This window comes from Mollisia scopiformis (assembly GCF_001500285.1).
Source record: "Mollisia scopiformis unplaced genomic scaffold LY89scaffold_8, whole genome shotgun sequence".
In the NCBI taxonomy this organism is placed as follows: domain Eukaryota; kingdom Fungi; phylum Ascomycota; class Leotiomycetes; order Helotiales; family Mollisiaceae; genus Mollisia; species Mollisia scopiformis.
Genome location: NW_017263588.1, coordinates 961,945 through 979,933, shown reverse-complemented (window position 1 = coordinate 979,933; position 17,989 = coordinate 961,945). Strand labels below are relative to the sequence as shown.

Genomic DNA, 17,989 nt, shown 5'->3' with positions numbered 1-17,989 from the left:
ATGAGCTCTACCTTGCTTAAAGCAATGAGACCCTGTATGATTCTCCAGTCCAACGCCTTCTTCACAGCGACGAAGCGCAAATTCCTTTCGAGGATCTGTGGGTCTTGTAGCGGCCGCTTCGGGTCAGAGCGTTGACACCTCATCAGAGCCTGTACATGATCTAAATTGTTGAAGACCAATGTATCGGATACAAAGTTGATGTAAACCTGCTTTTCTGGGTGGGCTCCAAAGATGATCTTGTACGATTCCTTTGCCACTGTCCTAGCTTCGTGATTTGCATGTAGTATAGCGGGGACTTTGTGGGCAACAAATCTGATCTGGTAGTCATACCCGGTGGCATGCAATACTGCTGCGACCCTTCGATAAACTGGGGCGTCGATCCTGTGGAGTTCATCAAAGCTGGTGCCAGTAACTCTGATAATTCGTGGTTCGAGACAAGCTTCTTCGATTATGATCCGTCTTAATTCAGGAGCTAGCTCTGGGAATAGGGTGAACTTCTTTCCCACACCGAGCGCATGACTTCCCTATTCATGTCCAATGTTAGTACTGTAAGAAACCTTAACTTGCAATGCTTGAGAAGAACCAACCTCGCCACAACGTGTCTCGCTGACGTCGGTTTCCGAGATTTGCCCTGGACTCGTCTTTATGCTGGAGGTAGCCATTGAGCCACCCTTTTGCGCAAATGTCAGCGCAAGTTCTCAAATGGCAGTATGATATACGTACACTGTCTTTCTGCTCATCCATGGCCGGCTCTTGTTCTTTGTTAGGCTGTGAATAGATGTATTTCATGAAGTTAGTCGATCTCAAATAGCAGAGAGATTCCAGAAAAGTCCTAGACGAGAATTGGGCCTACCAAAGTCTGCTTCAGCTCGGAATTGGAGCGGCCGGCGGCCGCATGTCTAACCTGAGCTGAGCCCTGAGTCCTGCATGCTATCACAGAATTCGATTAGAGTCAATTTAGCGCTAGCCGCATTGGTGAGCGGTATGCAGAACCTTTACACCTGCCACTTTTCCTTTCCTATACAAATTTCTGCCATTGCCGACTACATCAGAATTGCGACAACGAATTTCATCATGTACGGTAGTAAGTCAGCTGGATCGTGCTCAGGGGGTCTTGCTTTCTAGCTCTCTCCAGAATCGGTTACAGATTCTATGTTGTCTTTATATAGAAATATGCAAATCCTGTTATCATTAATATAGCACCTGAGATATCGTAACAATGGCCCGTCTCGGTCCCCTGTGACGCTTGTTAAAAGTCCTTAGCAGAGGCGAGTTACGCCCCCTTCTTAGCCGAAATTTGACGACTCGAATAGGTGTTGCTTGAACTGTCCCTGAGACCTTCTCAGCTCTCCTTATACCACTCAACTTGTATCCGAGTATACAATCCAAATTCCAAGAGCTTGTTAAGAACTTGGAAACTTACATTCCACAGTTTCATACAAGACGATGTGCAGTCTTCCCAAGAGCACAATTTAGTAAGCAAGGGATGTAGAGCTCCTTGGTGCTTCTACTTGACAAGACACCATGCAACATCAGGTCACAGCGGCACGCTTTGGGGGAAGCGGAACAAATAGGGAGAGCCCCAGGTTACATCTTTCGTTAGCGTGATGCCGAAGATTTTACTGTCTTTCATTCTTCCAGCTCGCGTGCCGTTATCATGACCCTCTGCAATCGAATGCTGAACAACTGCGACTCGCTCTCCATTTCTCCCGCACGCACGAAGCATTTCCCCGTCGTAAGCTACATCTTAATCAAATATGGTGGCTCGATCCTCGAAGTGTAATTCTAGCCTCATGTCTTTGGCGTTACAAACAAAGAGCTCTTCGCGTATTCCCTGAGCACCAGCAAAGCGCATAACGAGACCTTACCCGTGAAAGGGTTGCCGGAACTCGAGATGTCGGTTGTGAGCCCATGGTATCAGAGGAAGAGGAACCGCGAAGTTTTTGGTTGGCGAGATGCTGAAGATGCTTGCTGCGAGGGAGGGCTTATATGCATAGCTCGAGGGCGAGGAACAGGGTTTATCAACAAGGTACATTTCAACACATTACATGTTTTCGACATAATGATATTGTTCTATGTTTCCCGACCTAGAGCTCTTTCTCGCATGAGACAACATGGTTGGCCTATTGTTACTAACCCTTTGCAGATATCAGTGACCCAGTGAAGATCAACATCCCAAATTCATCTGCTTCACTAAGCCACTTCTCAACCCTATTATAGGCGTACGACTCCACTTGGCGATCCAGTAATTCGGCCATCACCACTTCCCTTCCTTTCCACATCTTGGCCCAATTACCGTACTCATCCCTCCAAGTTCCATACCCCTGAGCCTCCCATAATCGTCCGCAGACTGGGGCTGGGATAGAATCGAGTTCATTACAGGAGTAAACAGGAAGGCTATTTAGCAAGCAGATGACATACTCGAAAATATATACCGCTAAGACTGTTCGATGCGCTGCCGAAGTAATCACCCATGACTCCTGGTCAAGAACCGCACCGGACGGGCGTGCCTTGGGAATTGTTACAGTAATCAATAGATGATATGCCATCTCCTGAAGCTGGCCTAACAAGACTTGGGCCGCATATTTGACCGTCATGTTTGACTCGAGATATATTATGATCGAGTAAATCAAGCTTGCCTGTAACGCCGCCAGCAAGTCGGCCTGACCATATAGGTGATGCTGAAATGTACTGTTAGTTGATACAATCAAATAATATAGGGGCTCATACCTCTTGATACAGCTTCTCAAGCTCACCCTGCATGGCATTCAGCAACACTGCCTCATCACTTCCTGTTCGGTGTTCCCATATCTTTGTCCAAGCCAGGCAATTTACAAGCGGTACAAAAGCAGTCCTGCTTGTCAATTGCAGTCGATGAATCATCGGTGGTACACTGCCATCCCTAGCCATCATCTTTGGGTAACACTTCAAAACGTGGGTCAAGAACGCAGCTGAGGCCCCGTGCACCTGGAGTATTCTACTTGGAGGCTTGAATGACGGGTTGATCCATCTATCGCGAATTCGCGAAAGCTTATCCTTCAACGGGTTTTCTTCATCTTCTATAAGAGTTAGTTCTGATGCCGGAATCCGAGTACCAGATCCTGCTGGCTCGCTGGGCCAATACGGCAACGTCCACAACAACGGATCTGAGAGAGTCATGTCTTCTGAAATGAAAGGAAAAGGCCTTAATGGGATCAGTGATGTATCTCCGAATCCCATAAGGCCAGCATCGTCTGTGGTCATTTGCTCTCCAACGACCATCGGTAGAGATGTCCAAGATAGATCTGTGACATCCGAAGAGATTGTATCACCATACTCTGGTGCGATAGACGCCGGTTCATCTGTACGAACAGACGAGGGATATACGCAGCCCAGGCTCTTGTTACTGCATTGCGAACAAGAAGATTGTCGTAAGTCACAGCGTAGTTTTCCCCTCACGCAGCGGAAACAGGACTTCTGTCGTGGTGGCGTGGGTTGCTTTCGGCGGCAACGTCTGATGTGGCGTTTGCATGACGTTTCTATCTCATATGGTAAGCCTCGTTCTCAGTATAGTCATTGGAATGCAACCTTGCTCGAAAGATTTTCGACATATCGAGCACTTGAAAGCTGCCAGTTGGTCGGCGATCTCAGCCATAGAGAAGTGTATCTGGAGTTCCGTGTAATTGTGGTGGCCTGGCATTAGCGAAGTTGGGGATATATAGAGTCTCGAGAAAGTTGACTAATGGCGCTCGCTCTTGACCCCGGAGTTCCTTGGTCAGCTCTTAAATCTGGTGTCCAGACAATGCCGCTAACGCCTTTGGCTCACCGCTTTCTCCAACTCTACAGATGAGACACCTGAGGTAAGAGGCATGTAGATAATTGATTCTGAATGCTGGTTAAAGTTCGTGTGTACCATGGAACTCCGAGGGCGGGTGTCACCTAGTCACGGGGTCGCTCGTACACCTGATCGGGGGTCACCAATTCAGTGTCCAAAATATATAAAGGCATTTTAGAATTCGAAATATTTGTATCAGTAGATCTTCGGTCGTCAATTCATATTCTTCTGCGATCTTGATTTCATTAATATTATTATATTGGGTACTCTGATAGAAATGGCAAATCAAACTCGTCTCCCTGAGATCTCTCACTACATCACCTCATATGATCCATCTGGGAAATCGACGTTCCTTGCAGCACCTAACCCGCCCCTCGTCCAGATGAACGATCCTTCTATGCGTGTGGATTATATCTACTCTACTGTCGGTTCCGCAACTGGGCCGGTCTTAACGGATCTGGTTGATTACAAGAACAATCAGGATGTTCGAAACACAACTCCACATATCATGTTTCCACTCGCGGGAGGGAGTTCTGCTGTTGTTGCAAGTGTAAGCTTTCGTTCCCGTCATTGCTACAACTATCGGTTCCTCGTTCACTCTTCTTGAACATATGACTAAGACTTTACCAAGTTTGAACCGAATCCGGATCCGGACAATGACACAGGATTTATGCATCGTTCAAATACGCTCGATTACGTCTTCATCATAGATGGTGAGCTTGAGTTGACTCTGGATAGCGGCGAAAAGCGGGTCATGAAGAGGGGAGACGTGTGTGTTCAGCGAGCATCTCAGCACTCCTGGAAGAACTTGAGCAAGACGGAGATCGCAAGGTTTGGCGCAGTCACCTTGGGAATTGAAGGTGCAAAATTGAATGAGATGATCTTTCCTGGGGAATAGATGCCTCATGATAGCAGATTGCCATGAATGTGGCTATGTGCGAGTTGTTGCACGAGGGTTTACAGAGGAATAGAGTCTCAAGGAAAAATGTAATTCAAATCAACTAGACTATTGAAACAGTCATACTTGGCAAATGTGGAAATTATATGACCCTTGCTTCTCATAGTCTCTATCGTAGCAGAGTAGCCAAGATGAGTTGTAATTCCATGGTCATCACCGACTCCCTAGGTGGGCACCCCAATGTCACATTCGCTTTCTGTTCAAAGCTCGAAACTGCACTGTGCGAGGGCACCTTGACGCTGGTGGTTCAGAGTAGCAAAATAGACGTCACGTAGTGGAGAAAAGCTCAAAGATTGCAAAGCTAGCAGAATTGGGCCTAAGAAAATGCACTGCATACGCTCGTATACTGAACTCGATTCTTGATTGGGAAATTTGCCGTTGCTGCATACAATGCTTTGTCCTCTGGGTAGCTGCTGTTGAAAAGGACGCGGACGAGACGGTTCGTTCGCAAGGACTGTTCCAACAACGTGGCTACACATTCTCACGATTGACTATGGAACTCCGTGCTCTAACTAGTCGGCTGTAGTCCTTACTGGAGGTGAAACGGGATGGACACCATCCGGGGTGCCGGGAAATCGGCCTGATTGCAAATCACTTTGGAACAGCACAGAATTGCCCCCAGGCTACTTTAACCACTGGCAACGACTTGTGTCTGGGAAAGAGCGATATCTTATTACGTCTTAGGTGGGGTTTATCTTCTAATTTCCAGAAGGTGATAAATATTACGAACCCGAATTTTGGCATACATTATCTTCGCAAGCAAAGTCAACATATCACCTCGATCGAGAATGGCTGACGGAGATCATACTGAGGAGCTAAGTCTGCCCATTAAGGTGAGTCCCAGTGCCCAGCGGTACCTTGAAGTTCGTGTTTTGCATCTTGAGGATGTGACAGTCTTGCTAACTATTTACGTCAACAGCTTCGTGACTCTTCCACTTCTTTGATTGTACCTGATAATCGACAGTTGGAGCCTGCCAGAGAGATAGGATACCAAGGGAAACCAGAGAGTGTGGAAGACCCTAACTTGATTAGTTGGGATGGCCCAGATGATGCAGCCAACCCGATGAATTGGAAAAGATCTTTCAAATGGCTGATCACTATGTCGCTCGGGTCTGTGACGTTTTGCGTCGCTATCTCGAGCAGCATCTTTAGCACTGGCACGAAAGAAGTGGCCGAGCTGTACCATGTGTCGGTTGAGGTGGCTGTACTTGGTACGGCTCTCTTTATTCTGGTAGGTGTAGTGTGCCTTTACGTTTGTTTTCTAACTTAGTTGTGGGGATTTTGTTTCGGTCCATTACTATGGGGTCCAATTTCGGAGGCGTTAGGTCGGAAAAAACCTCTTTTCTTGGGACTTTTTGCATTCTGCATTTTTCAGATTCCCGTTGCTGTCGCCCAAAATCTTTACACGATCCTCATATGCCGGTTCATGGCTGGCTTTGCTTCATCATCGGCGCTTACAGTCGTTGGAGGAATTCTTGGGGACATCTGGGATCCGGTAACCAGAGGAGTAGCAGTCTGCGTTTTTGCTGGTGCAGCTTTTATAGGTCCTGTTGGTACGATCGCGAGCTTCATAATGTTTTTATTGATGCTAACTTGCGCACAGTGGGACCAATTATGGGTGGCTTCATCACTATGAGTTACATCGGCTGGCGTTGGAACGCTTATATCACTCTCATCATCAGCCTTTTCCTTTGTGTCACTGGTTTCTTTATAATTCCAGAGACTTTTGGACCGGTAATTCTCCAGGCCAAGGCACATAAAATTCGGTTGGAGACAAGAAACTGGGCCATTCACTCTGCTTTCGACGCACAAGAGATCAACATGAAATCAATCATACAGGTGTACTTGACGCGGCCGTACATTATGCTCACTCGAGAGCCGGTCTTACTGCTCCTCACAATATATATGAGTCTGATTTACGGCATCCTTTACTTATTCTTCGAGGGGTATCCTATATCGTTTCAACAACATCGAGGATGGAATGCTCGCGTTGGCGCACTGCCATTTATCGGTCTCCTTGTCGGCATCATGATCGGCGCAGGTGTTGTGATCTATTTAACCAAGACTCGATTTGCACTGTCGATTAAGACACACGGTCGAGTGATTCCAGAGGAACGCTTACCTCCGATGATTCTTGGTGCTGCCGTCTTACCTGCGGGCTTGTTTTGGTTTGCTTGGACTTCGTCTCCGAACATTACTTGGGTACCGCAGGTGCTATCAGGGATCCCTATCGGCATGGGTATCTTCATGATATTCCTTCAGGGAATGAATTATATCATTGATGTCTATATGCAAAATGCGAACTCAGCGATGGCTGCCAACGTTATGCTACGCTCCATCAGTGGAGCGGCGTTTCCTTTGTTCACTCAAGCCATGTACGATCGACTCGGTGTTAGTTGGGCGACCACTTTACTAGCTTTGCTATGTGTCGCAATGTTTCCGATTCCTGTTCTTTTCTATTATTACGGACCGAGGCTTAGGAAGATGTCTTCATTCAGCCCAACAGAGTAATACAAGGAATGACATGACCAAGGTCGCACTGGGGAACGGCTATTTTTTTGAAGTCAAGCCACGCTTCTCCTGACGCATGAAAGGAAGCATCTCTATCTGATTTTTTGGGAGTGAAAATGGGGAGCTTTGTGCTTGATTGACATTACAGAGACAGTCCCTGTCTTCCGAATTTGGCGATAGGTACATGTCCTTACTCGGGAGATGAAGAATGTATGGAATCAATTGACATTTCGTTTTAGATAATTAATCAAGAACTGAATTTACATAAGCATCTCGACAAGTAATTAGCACGGCCTCAACTGAAGCTTGAATTGACGTGATCGAAGCTAGCAAGGGGGTTTAGCCGAGCCGCCCAACTTAAAATCAACCCCACCATCTTCACCTCAACTCGGACATACAATCCTTCTCAAACGACATTACAAACGTGATCGTATATAACTATGCAGTTCTTACTTCACTGGCTCTCCTGGACTGGATATCAACTCAACACCGGGTCCGGGAACGAGTACCAGAGTGAACAAGTGATTGGATTCCCGCCATCTCAGGCGGCGAAGCCGAGGAACTATGCAGCTTTGATACCGTCCGAGAAAGCCCAGCTGGAAGTAGCTGGAATTCCTTATCCAGAATGTGGTGATGATGAGTTAATCATAAAGAACCATGTCGTTGGTGTCAATCCCATAGATTGGAAGGTATGTCCCATTTAATTCTTTGGTACCGTCTTTGAAAGCAGATGACTTGTTATGAAATTGTTTGCGCTTGTTTGAAACTCTCCCAATACATGAAACAAAACTAACTACGAGACAATGAACACAGGTCCAATCTGGTGGCTTCGGTCTCGAGTATCCAGTGGTTATGGGTGAAGACGTCGCTGGCGAGATCCTAGAGGTCGGCACAAATGCCAAGCATAATTTCCATGTTGGACAACGTGTCATGGCGCACACAGTGGGTTTCGACAAAGGATCAAGCTATGGTGGATTCCAATTGTATCCTGTTTTAAGGGCTGCGATAACCTCTCCTATTCCAGACGATCTGTCTTTCACAGAAGCTGCAGTACTGCCTTTATCTATTTCCACTGCCGCGGCTGGACTCTTTATGAATGCTACATTGGGACTCAATTCTCCCAAGACCGATACGATCTTCTCCTTGCCATCAACACACGTTGCGGATAACCCAGTACTCCTGCTTTGGGGCGGATCCTCATCCGTTGGCAGTTCTGTCATTCAATTGGCATCAGCAGCTGGTTACACTGTCATCACAACATCTTCTTCGTCAAATTTCAAGTACTGCAAGGAACTGGGTGCTGCTCATGTTCTCGATTATCATGATCCAGAAGTGGTCCCGAAACTGATCAACTTATTGAAAGGAAATAAGGTAGTCGGTGCGTACGACGCCATTGGATCTGTTACGACAGTGTTACAGTGTGCGTCTGTACTAGAAGCCCTTGGTGGTGGGAAAATCTCAAGTGTTGGAGCTGCTCCCAGCAATTTACCTCCCAAAGTGACACTGGCTCGCATAAGTGGAGGAGCGTTAGAACCACGGGAGCCGACAGTGGCGATGGAAGTCTGGGGTACTTATGTTCCATGGGCGTTGAAATCCGGGAGATTACTGCCAAGACCCAAAGCACTCATCGTTGGCAAGGGATTAGAGAATGTTCAGAAAGGACTTGATCGACAAAAAGAAGGTGTCAGTGCTAAGAAAGTCGTGATCGCAGGTCTCGCAAAATGATTTCAGTGTCTGTATTTAGAGAATTTGGAGCTCACTAAATCTTTCTAAAAAAAAATCAGGTTGTCAAAGAGAGTCACAACATATCATATAGCATTCACAAATAGAGAATCACAGAGCTAGTCTCTAGCAAATCGAAATTGTGCATCAGATAACGTACAAAGGCCAGTAAGTTCATGATACTCTAAGAGCGCAAGTAGAAGACCATGCGCTCCTAGCGATGAAAATGATCGGCCACCCTTATCCATAACCAGACTTTACCACCCAGCCCCTTCAACGGATTCCATTCATTTCTCCTCCAATACAGTAAGCTCCTTTGCCTTTCGAGCTCTGAACTTAAAGAACCACGTAGGTTGCCAATCCCTCCGACTATTAACAAACGACAACTCGGGAAGCTTGAAAGTGTGTGAACCTGTTGCCATCTTCAATTCCTTATCATTTCTCTCTCGTGCAGCTGCCACTTCGACTCCCGACCTCAACCACTCCGCTTCCAAATCCGTCGTATCTTGGGACTGCGCAACACGCTTCTTCGTTACGGGATCTCGGCGCTTGATCAATCCACCGTTTGGGCGCAGGATATACTTCTTCTTAATTATGACTTCCTCAAGACACTCGAACTGTGCCAAGATCGTAACTAGAGTTGTGGTCATGACTTCGTTGATGACAAGATGCTTCAAGTGCTTCAACATGTTCTTTTCGGGGTGGACGAATCCAGGCGGCGTGTAGAAGAATGGAGTGCACTGAGGCATCGATTTGGTCCGGTCGATGGATGCTTCTAGTGTTTCTTGGTTTTGGAAGCACAGGATATCCACTTCAAGATCGATCTAGACTGGGTACTTGGAAGCCAGAGAGATGAGTGTATAATTATCCAGCGCAACTTCTCGAGACTCGCGGTTGACGACGAACATGGCATTGGGAAGATGAACTTCGGTAATGGGGCCGACCACGTTTGAGATCCTGTTCTCGATATCTCGCGAATTAATTGAGCCTATGAATTCGAGTTCCTCAGCACTGGCACGCCAACTGTCAAAAGCGATGACTCGAGGTCGAGGAAGGGCCTCTCTAAACACCATACGGCGCACTTCGATGGGGAATTTCGCAAAGAGCGGAAAGTCCTCCAGCGGGTCGACTTGTAAGGTGCTGGACGGTGCCAGAAAAGCCTTGCTTGTGATCTCACGACCATCGCCGCGATCGTTGTAGCTTGACTGGGGAAGAGTTAGCTGGGCATTGTGTAGAGTACTTGTGTAAGACCTACGCGTGCCATCTTCGTACCCAGGGTGACCTGGCTTCTGTGTGATTGTGAAGGACGAGTTTGGACGGAGTTTTCGCTGGTAGCGGTCGAGGAAAGAATAGTTGCGCCCGAAAGATTGCGCTCTATCCGTCCTGCGACACTAACCAAAAACCATAAGCGTCAATCGTACACGCGTCATTTGTCAACCATCGACTAGTCAAGCTGGTACGCCATTGGTTCTTGCAAGCTTTTTGTTATTCCTTTCTCTCTTTGACTCTTCATGAGCATAACTCGGAGACAAGAACCTCTAGGCATACTATTATGTTGAAAGGCCAACAGCTTCGGCGGGGACTTAGGACATAAAAGTCGCATGCATGATAGTATGATAAGTTTGAAGTGTTTAGAATGCAACAAAGGCTTGAATTGCTATGAAACTACCATGTGAAATTTGCCTGAGCTCTTGTACTGGCCATGAATGCCCCAACTCTCTGAATGCACTAGCTCTTTGGATGTCAGCTCTCTGAATCGGCGCACTGAATGCACCGGCTCATAGTACAGCATATCTACTGTACAGGTGCAAAAAGTGATGCAAAAGGAAGAAAATTTTGTCAGAGGAGGAGTTTTTACTTAAGTGCAATAGGAAGTGGAGCTACCTAAACTTCATTAGCAGCGCCCGCAGGTAGACCAGGGGCGAGTAGAGCTATGGATATGTTCTAGTCCGTACCTAAATACCTGCTATCTATAAACTTTACCCACTATTCTTGAATGGCAGGGTGTTTAATTATGGCACCCCTAGTCTATAAATTACACTTGCTATTCGTAAATGGCAAGGCCCGCCATTCGTGAATAGCGCCACTAATAAACAAGCCAGGAATAAGGCCCTGATTTTAGCCGTACAACACCTCTGCACCTCATCACCTCAGCACTCCAGCACCCTAGCACCTTAGCATCTCAGCTACAACGGGGGGAACTTGAGACATAAAGGGCACAGGCATGAAAATATGAAAGTCTTAATTAGGGAAAGTGCAAAACAGCTCTGATTTGCTATGGCATTTAAGTACTAAACGCTTGCATCTTCTCTCAACTCCCTCAACTAGCTAGCTCCTGCACTCAATGCACCACCTCTGGCCGCACCAGCTTTCATTGCACCAACTCTCTGACTGCACCAGCTCTTCAACAGCACCAGCGCATGCGCAAAAGTAATGCCAAAGGAAGAGGATTTGAAAAGCGCAAAAGTTTGCAGTAGCGTAGGTGCTATGCCTTGTTGCTGTACTAAGGTGCTAAGGTGCTAAAGTACTGAGGTGCTGAGGTGCTGGAGTGCTGTTCCCGACTGTCACCTCGCCATTTACAAAGTCTTGCACTAAGCACGAGTTGTATATGTGTGGCTAGTCCATTCACGAACTAGGGGTGGCATACATAAAGCCTCCGCCATCAGGCTGGCCAACCAGTCAGTCAGTCAGTGATCAGTCGAGCTAACTCTTCAACTGATAGACTGATCAAAATGAGGGCATCCAACTGATCGACTGTCAGTCACTTATAAGTGCTGATAAGTTAAGAAAACGTGACTTTTGATCACGTTACCCTACCAAAAAGCGGCTTCACCAGGTTATCCTTATATTATTCAAAAATGTAAATATATAGAGCGCATAGTATAATAAGAGGGTTCATACTAAGAGAGTACACACTAAGAGAATGCACACTAAGAGAATGCACACTGAGAGAGTGGTACGGGTACTTGCATGCTTCAGGAGGGCTTATAAGTCTTAGGAGAGGGCTGAGAAATAAGAAGATCACTAAGAGGGACACTAATCACTTTTAGCTTAAAAGAATGCATGATTCTTAGTGTTTTTGTGGAGCTTTAAATCGGTAGAATGGTGGTGGGTTAAGATTTGAGTTTTTCACCGCCTCTTTTGACCAATCAAAGTGCTCTTTTTTGCCATTTCGCCCCTGAATCCCCTCAAAATCACCCCACCAAAATCGAAAAAATCGAATCTCTGAACTGACTAGTTGCTGCTCCCTTAAGCTCCACTTTGCTCTCAAATTCTTCCCTGGCCCATAGTCTGACTTCTGGAAAATTTCCCGATGTTTCTGTGCTCACTCTTTTGCCATATTCAGAGACTTTACCGCCCTCATTCTTATTGCCATCACTCTCGCTATCCTTTTCTCCGTTCTCCCCGTTACTCGTATCTTCTTCGTTGGCATTCTTATCGTTCCCGGTCTCCTTGATTTGCAAGTGTTTGTCACTTCTATCAAGGGGAGACTGCTGCTCGGAAATGATCCTGAGTCTCAAAGCTTTCCACTCCTTCAATATTGGTGCTGGATCAATCAGCCTCTTTGGGAAATCCATGAGGTCCTTTGGTGTATGTATATCCACCTGCTTCAAGTTCGGAAATGTCGCCAAGATCGGAACGAGCGAGTTGTTTAATTGAGCATTAACTGCGAGGTATCGAAACTTGGCCGTAGTGTCCTCAGATATCCTCGTAATCAACTGCACGTTGTCATTAGTAATGATGTCATCTGTAACAACGGCCCACATAAGACGGAGTTCCCTGCCCTGAAACGTGTAACTACCGCAAAGCGCTTGTAGAGAGACACTGCTGTCGCAAAGCAGCGTATCTCGTTCGAAGTCAACATAAATTCCAGCTCCGCCACTGAAAGTCTCTTGAAAGCTCAAATGGTATCGTTTCTGGGCATATTCTCGAGTCTCTTTGTTCACAGCTAAGAGAACCCACGGAAGATTTCTACCATCACTGGGGGGTTTGAGAGACTCAACAACGCACATCGAGTCAGATTTCTCGACACCAGAGCAGTCTGGCTCTCGAGCGTTTCTCAAAGCTTTCCCCTCTTGCAATTTGTCCTTCTGGCCATCGCGCTCGACTTTGACTCGGGTGTGTCCGATTTGAAGAATACGAGCTTCTGGAAGGGTAAGATCGTAGATTTCGAGGCGCAACTCTAAGGAGAGCTTTTCGAACCACTTGAACTGGCGCGTGAAGTCTGGTGTTGGGTTATGGATCGATGGACATATTGCGCCAGTAAATTGAGCCTCCACGAGATAGGCTTCGTTTGCGAATTGCTGCATGGGTTTTGGTTAGCCTGCTCTACGGATATGATTTGCGACAAATAGACAAAGACACAGTAGCTTACCACTGCCATGATCAAGATGACGCCCTGAGGTGCCGCCTTCTATTTAGATCTAAATGGAGATTTTGACTGCAGATGATTTTCTTTGTAGAGGTGGTGTTGTGCAGATGTATTGTTTAGTTGAGAACGACGCGCAAAAATGAAGCGATATGCGTGATACATTGGCTAGTTGGGGCGAAAAGTGAATGTGGAGATGACTGACTTGCATTAAGAGGTGTCGATCTGCCTTAAGGCAGATCGTGCTGACTAATCTAAGACTAGGGCTAGGACTAGCTAATCTAGGACTAGTTATGATACACTAGTAGAATCCTAATGCGAACGTGGACTAGTTTCTCTTTATACTTGCTCAATGTCTCAGCATACGAATCACTTTTGAAGTCACGTATTTCAAAAACGCCATCGTAAGGCATTTGGGTTGACTATTTGCATGTTTACTGATTATCAAGGTAGAATTCGAAGAAGTAATCTCTAAGCTGCACGAGTTTTGCCACCAGACCATAGCTCCATGTTCCACTGTCGTCCAAATACTTCCCATGTCCCGCACCAACGCTCAAGAGTCTCGCTCAGCCACACAGTAACCAACCAAGATGATATTCACATGTCAACAGCAGAAGCCTCAATACACCGTAGTTCTGTTTCAAATCTCGGCGCTTAAATCCCCGTATTTTTTGTGCAGAATTTCAGAAAGTATATTATCTCCCTCGTCGTGGTTCCCTAGCCCGTATATTTCTCAATTGATCCCCATGGAGGGGCTATTGGTTCCGAAGAGCCCTATTCGGAAAAATACAGAAGATATGTTCTAATCGGTGGCTATAGTTCAAGCTGGATTGAGCGCGCCGTTGCTTACTGCGATGAACTATGCAAAAATTCTGCTTTTGTGTTATTTGTAGTTTTGAATTTCGAATATGAAGTGTGCATTTCGTATTGTTGTTCTTGAAGACAAAACAAGTTGCGCCGTAAAGGCCACGAGCCCACACTTCTCCATACCTAAATAATCTAGCCTCACTCGAATATCAAGCTGCTTCTATGCACAAATTAGTATTAGGTTCATGTTCTTAAGCCGTGAACAAACACATAGATCGAATGGTTTCTGTTACAGGTTCGATATTCAGTCAGTATCAGTGCATCCTCGAATGTCCTCGATTCCGCTCCAAATGCTGTGAAGGATGTCGCATCTGTATCTCAGATGCTGCATCTTTTGCTGCCCAATCCTGCCTATCGTGAACTTCAGAAGCATCCATCATCAGATCTACCGTCCTCGACGACGAATCTCTTGAGTTTGGCACTTTCGTCCTTGCTGGTACCGCAAACAGTTCTCGAAACACTGGTGGAGTACTTTGGTTATTTGGGAAGTAAGTCGTGGCTCCTGGGAAATTCCTAAACCTGCGAGCTGGTACGTACATGCCCTCTACATCCTCACTCGGTCTATGCTTTTGATACTCCTCCGCACATTGACTGTAACTTGATCTATGCCTCCTCGACCCCGCATCGGTGCATATACTGATATCGTAGTTCAGATCAGAGTATGTAATGGAGGGCTCGACTTGAGATAGGCCATGTCTTTCTTCTTGGAAGTAGCCTTGGGATCTGCTTTCTTCCTTTGTTCGCTGGCCCGTTTAAAATGGGAGACTATAATCAACATCAGTGCAAGAGACATTATTCCGCAAGTGATACCCAACACGATTATTGCCCCTTGAATGGGCGTAGGTTTCCCAGTACCGTATTCAATATGTATAAACGTTGAGGTCGCTGTGGCTGTGGCCGTGGTTGTTGTCACCCACCCATTGGCGCAGCAGATCTGGTAACTTGTTGTACTGTCACTAGCTGCAGCCTGTGTTGACACGATTATTGGGTTTGTATACTCAGCAACCTCAAAGTGAGCAGCAAATGAGTGCAATGCCGAATATTCCTTTGGCACTTACATGCTGGATCTAGGAGCTGACATGACACCAGAATATCAAGATATTAGAATTACAAGTTGAATTCTTTCAAAGAACAAATGTGCTTGCCAACTTTTGTTTGCTACGTGGTAGTGACACTTCGCAGAGCATTCTTGTACCACACGAACAGACCTGTGATTGTACCGCAAACGTCGCTGATTGCTGGTTCCATCATGTATGGAAACTAGAGTGGAGAAGATGTGAGAAGAAAAGCCAGAACTTTAGACTATCATAATGTTCGGAAGGTCAAGATTAGTGAGGTCTGTTTTGAGTTGCCAAGACAAGCTTACATAATCACGAAGCGAGACTCATAAAGGGGGGACAAGACTGCTCCCAACACTTTTGCATTCTTAGATTACAAATCTGACAACGAGAATTCCAACTTTGATGGTTGTCCATTCCAAGTATAATCTATCATCCTTTCTCAGTTTATGACACATGCTGAAGGGTTAACGGGTTTGGTGACCAGGACACCCGAAACAGACTTTCGGGCTTCCGCACAGTGTTGGCTTGTGCGCCGACCTTTGGGCTTCCTGTAACCAATACTTCCTTTCCAGACATTTGAGCCTGGTACTGCCTCAATTCCGCCAATCTCCCCAGCGACTGCGGCGTCATAGGCCCAATCCTTCACACTGACATCGTCCGGAACTGGCGGGGCTGGCGTGTTGGTATAGATAGAACGGTAGGGGTGCAGTTCACCAATGTACGTCGAAGATCGCTTCTTTATGCTACCCCTCGAAGACCCGGAGCTGCTGGATGATTTGCTATGTCTTGAAATTCGGTCCAGTCCGCCATTGACAATCGGCTCCCCCACTCGAGGATCGCTGCTGGACCCACTCGAACTGTGATATACACGATAGGCTGGTACGGTCATCGTACCTTCCGGTACAACCTCCATGGTTCTTGAGTTCCGAATGACCTGCTCGGTCACAGTGCCCGAGTCGGAGCTTCTTCTTCGTCGGCGTCTTGGGACGATATCAAGGCCAGGTATACCCAATTCCTCATCGTCACTAGGCTTTGCCTTTCCCCATCTCCCCAGAATGTTTGGTCGTACTTGAAAGATCCACCATAAACCAATGATTAGAGCGACCAAGAGAATGATGACACAGGCTATGAACCCTCCTTGCTTGCCCTGGCCCCAGCAGCTCCAGTCCACGCACGAACCACCAGTTGTAACAACGACCGTCGAACTCGCAGAAGGAACCACAGTAACATATGTAGGAGTGGAATGTGCGGCACCTTGTGCTAAGGTTGCAGTCATCAAGGGTACGCCGTTATTGCTATATGCAATGCCAACGACATCCGTTAGGGTCAAGGTAGGTGGAGGACTTGGAGCGATCTGATTCGGAGAGTAGGGAGGAACGACTGTAAACTGTAGGCTTCCGATAACAGAGGCAGGTGGGTACAGAATCGTATATGAGAGCTCGTTGGGGGTCGCGTTGTAGGTGGTGGTGAAGGTTCTCGTTACGGTAGCGCCGTACAGTGAGAGAGAGGCAGGAAGTGCGGAAGCCATTTTGCTTTCGTGATACGTACAGTGCTAACAAACAGCTCTTTGAAAGTACGTATGATGTTTTCGAGCTTGGAGCGAAACTGCGGTGGCATGTGTTGTGCTGGCTTCAGAAAGAGGACTCCAAAGCTTTGGTCGATGTTGACTCCAGATCGTGAGGCTGACTCGGTTAAGAAGGAATTTAAAACGGAGAATAAATTCTCAATAGCCGGCTCTGAGCCGTCAAATTGTCTGTTTCCAAGTACGAATCGCTTCTGAACAATCGAGTTGGCTTGGTTCTCAAGACTTGGGCTGCTCTACGGATCTCGATTGCCAGATGATGATCCAACGGTCTTCGGAATATTCGATTTCAAATTTGATGTTCAGGCTATCATGTAAACAATATGACCCCCTTGATTGAAGGAATAGGTCAGTCATATGCTGGTTGATAGTATGCTTGGGACTCTTCAGCTTGCCGGTGGTTCTCGCTATGATGACGGTAAAGACAGTGGTGGATAATCTCGCTATCTTTCAGGAATCTGATCAAAGTCTCAACACTTTCGGTTGTTGTTCTGATATTTGTTGAAACAAGAGTATTTGAACCTTTCAGCAGAGTATGATGCTATGTGAGATGTCAGCGAGTCATTCTTCATACATTGTAGAGTGAATTTATAATGGAATCCTCAACGCTGTGTAGAGTCACGAAGAATATGCAAGAGCAAACATTTGTGCGAAGGACTTTATTCATTCGAGTTGCAGACCACGATCATACAAATTCCGCCTCTCGATCTGTGTCCACTGCCCGATATGTATTCGCAAGGAGAAGTTGTACTCTAGACAAGACCAGTAAAGGAAGAAGAATCCTCGCTAGTGATCGTAATTTCAGTCAAACATGTGATACCTCCAGCCTCGTCCTTGCGGCGCTGCTCCATCTTGCGACGCTCAGCACGACGAGCACGCTCCCAGCGACGCTCCTGACGAGCTTCCTCCATGCGTTCAACCTGAAATATGAGTATTAGCCAAAGGCCTCTGTATGACAATAATAAAGGGAGGGAGGCTTACGAAAGGGCCCATATAAGAGCGGCACATGAAGAAGATAGCAACACTGATCACGACAGCAATGAGGAGAATCAAGAAGATGCCGAGGGTATATTGCATGTTTGCTGTATTGCTGACGAAGGTCGAT

At 46.6% G+C, this 17,989-nt stretch overlaps 9 protein-coding genes across 9 annotated transcripts; 3 read left to right on the top strand and 6 right to left on the bottom strand.

Moving 5' to 3' along the window:
• Positions 1 to 2,132: 2,132 nt before the first annotated feature.
• Positions 2,133 to 3,261, bottom strand: LY89DRAFT_731786 (uncharacterized protein; the record flags this gene model as incomplete). The annotated part of the gene is made up of 2 exons (XM_018219619.1): positions 2,133 to 2,681; positions 2,731 to 3,261. 2 exons carry the CDS (start codon positions 3,259 to 3,261, stop codon positions 2,133 to 2,135), a joined length of 1,080 nt encoding a protein of 359 aa, XP_018073742.1.
• Positions 3,262 to 4,091: 830 nt separating this feature from the next.
• On the top strand, positions 4,092 to 4,712 carry LY89DRAFT_780332 (uncharacterized protein; the record flags this gene model as incomplete). The annotated part of the gene is made up of 2 exons (XM_018222370.1): positions 4,092 to 4,364; positions 4,446 to 4,712. The coding sequence occupies 2 exons, from the start codon at positions 4,092 to 4,094 to the stop codon at positions 4,710 to 4,712; spliced, it is 540 nt and encodes a 179-aa protein (XP_018073741.1).
• Positions 4,713 to 5,456: 744 nt separating this feature from the next.
• On the top strand, positions 5,457 to 7,497 carry LY89DRAFT_642409 (putative MFS multidrug transporter). Its single transcript, XM_018211750.1, has 4 exons — positions 5,457 to 5,605; positions 5,692 to 6,003; positions 6,043 to 6,325; positions 6,376 to 7,497. Exons 1-4 carry the CDS (start codon positions 5,561 to 5,563, stop codon positions 7,281 to 7,283), a joined length of 1,548 nt encoding a protein of 515 aa, XP_018073740.1. The 5' UTR covers positions 5,457 to 5,560; the 3' UTR covers positions 7,284 to 7,497.
• Positions 7,498 to 7,678: 181 nt separating this feature from the next.
• Positions 7,679 to 9,120, top strand: LY89DRAFT_642405 (GroES-like protein). Its single transcript, XM_018211749.1, has 2 exons — positions 7,679 to 7,972; positions 8,097 to 9,120. Exons 1-2 carry the CDS (start codon positions 7,724 to 7,726, stop codon positions 9,006 to 9,008), a joined length of 1,161 nt encoding a protein of 386 aa, XP_018073739.1. The 5' UTR covers positions 7,679 to 7,723; the 3' UTR covers positions 9,009 to 9,120.
• A 172-nt stretch (positions 9,121 to 9,292) lies between these two features.
• Positions 9,293 to 9,754, bottom strand: LY89DRAFT_731782 (uncharacterized protein; the record flags this gene model as incomplete). Its single annotated transcript, XM_018219618.1, has 1 exon — positions 9,293 to 9,754. The coding sequence occupies one exon, from the start codon at positions 9,752 to 9,754 to the stop codon at positions 9,293 to 9,295; it is 462 nt and encodes a 153-aa protein (XP_018073738.1).
• Positions 9,755 to 9,829: 75 nt separating this feature from the next.
• Positions 9,830 to 10,269, bottom strand: LY89DRAFT_731781 (uncharacterized protein; the record flags this gene model as incomplete). Its single annotated transcript, XM_018219617.1, has 2 exons — positions 9,830 to 10,210; positions 10,261 to 10,269. The coding sequence occupies 2 exons, from the start codon at positions 10,267 to 10,269 to the stop codon at positions 9,830 to 9,832; spliced, it is 390 nt and encodes a 129-aa protein (XP_018073737.1).
• Positions 10,270 to 12,073: 1,804 nt separating this feature from the next.
• Positions 12,074 to 13,561, bottom strand: LY89DRAFT_683239 (uncharacterized protein). Its single transcript, XM_018214664.1, has 2 exons — positions 13,381 to 13,561; positions 12,074 to 13,309 (listed from the first exon to the last, which is right to left on the bottom strand). Exons 1-2 carry the CDS (start codon positions 13,387 to 13,389, stop codon positions 12,200 to 12,202), a joined length of 1,119 nt encoding a protein of 372 aa, XP_018073736.1. The 5' UTR covers positions 13,390 to 13,561; the 3' UTR covers positions 12,074 to 12,199.
• A 2,180-nt stretch (positions 13,562 to 15,741) lies between these two features.
• Positions 15,742 to 16,830, bottom strand: LY89DRAFT_731779 (uncharacterized protein; the record flags this gene model as incomplete). The annotated part of the gene is made up of 1 exon (XM_018219616.1): positions 15,742 to 16,830. The coding sequence occupies one exon, from the start codon at positions 16,828 to 16,830 to the stop codon at positions 15,742 to 15,744; it is 1,089 nt and encodes a 362-aa protein (XP_018073735.1).
• An 806-nt stretch (positions 16,831 to 17,636) lies between these two features.
• Positions 17,637 to 17,961, bottom strand: LY89DRAFT_731778 (uncharacterized protein; the record flags this gene model as incomplete). The annotated part of the gene is made up of 2 exons (XM_018219615.1): positions 17,637 to 17,804; positions 17,866 to 17,961. The coding sequence occupies 2 exons, from the start codon at positions 17,959 to 17,961 to the stop codon at positions 17,637 to 17,639; spliced, it is 264 nt and encodes an 87-aa protein (XP_018073734.1).
• Between the last annotated feature and the right edge of the window lie 28 nt (positions 17,962 to 17,989).

Bases quoted from the DNA above. Each gene is read 5' to 3' on its own strand.
- LY89DRAFT_642409 (XM_018211750.1), top strand. From the start codon at position 5,561: ATGGCTGACGGAGATCATACTGAGGAGCTAAGTCTGCCCATTAAG. The intron at 6,004-6,042 runs GTAGGTGTAGTG...TTTCTAACTTAG, and splicing joins GTACGGCTCTCTTTATTCTG to TTGTGGGGATTTTGTTTCGG. The intron at 6,326-6,375 runs GTACGATCGCGA...ACTTGCGCACAG, and splicing joins AGCTTTTATAGGTCCTGTTG to TGGGACCAATTATGGGTGGC.
- LY89DRAFT_642405 (XM_018211749.1), top strand. From the start codon at position 7,724: ATGCAGTTCTTACTTCACTGGCTCTCCTGGACTGGATATCAACTCAAC. The intron at 7,973-8,096 runs GTATGTCCCATT...CAATGAACACAG, and splicing joins TCAATCCCATAGATTGGAAG to GTCCAATCTGGTGGCTTCGG.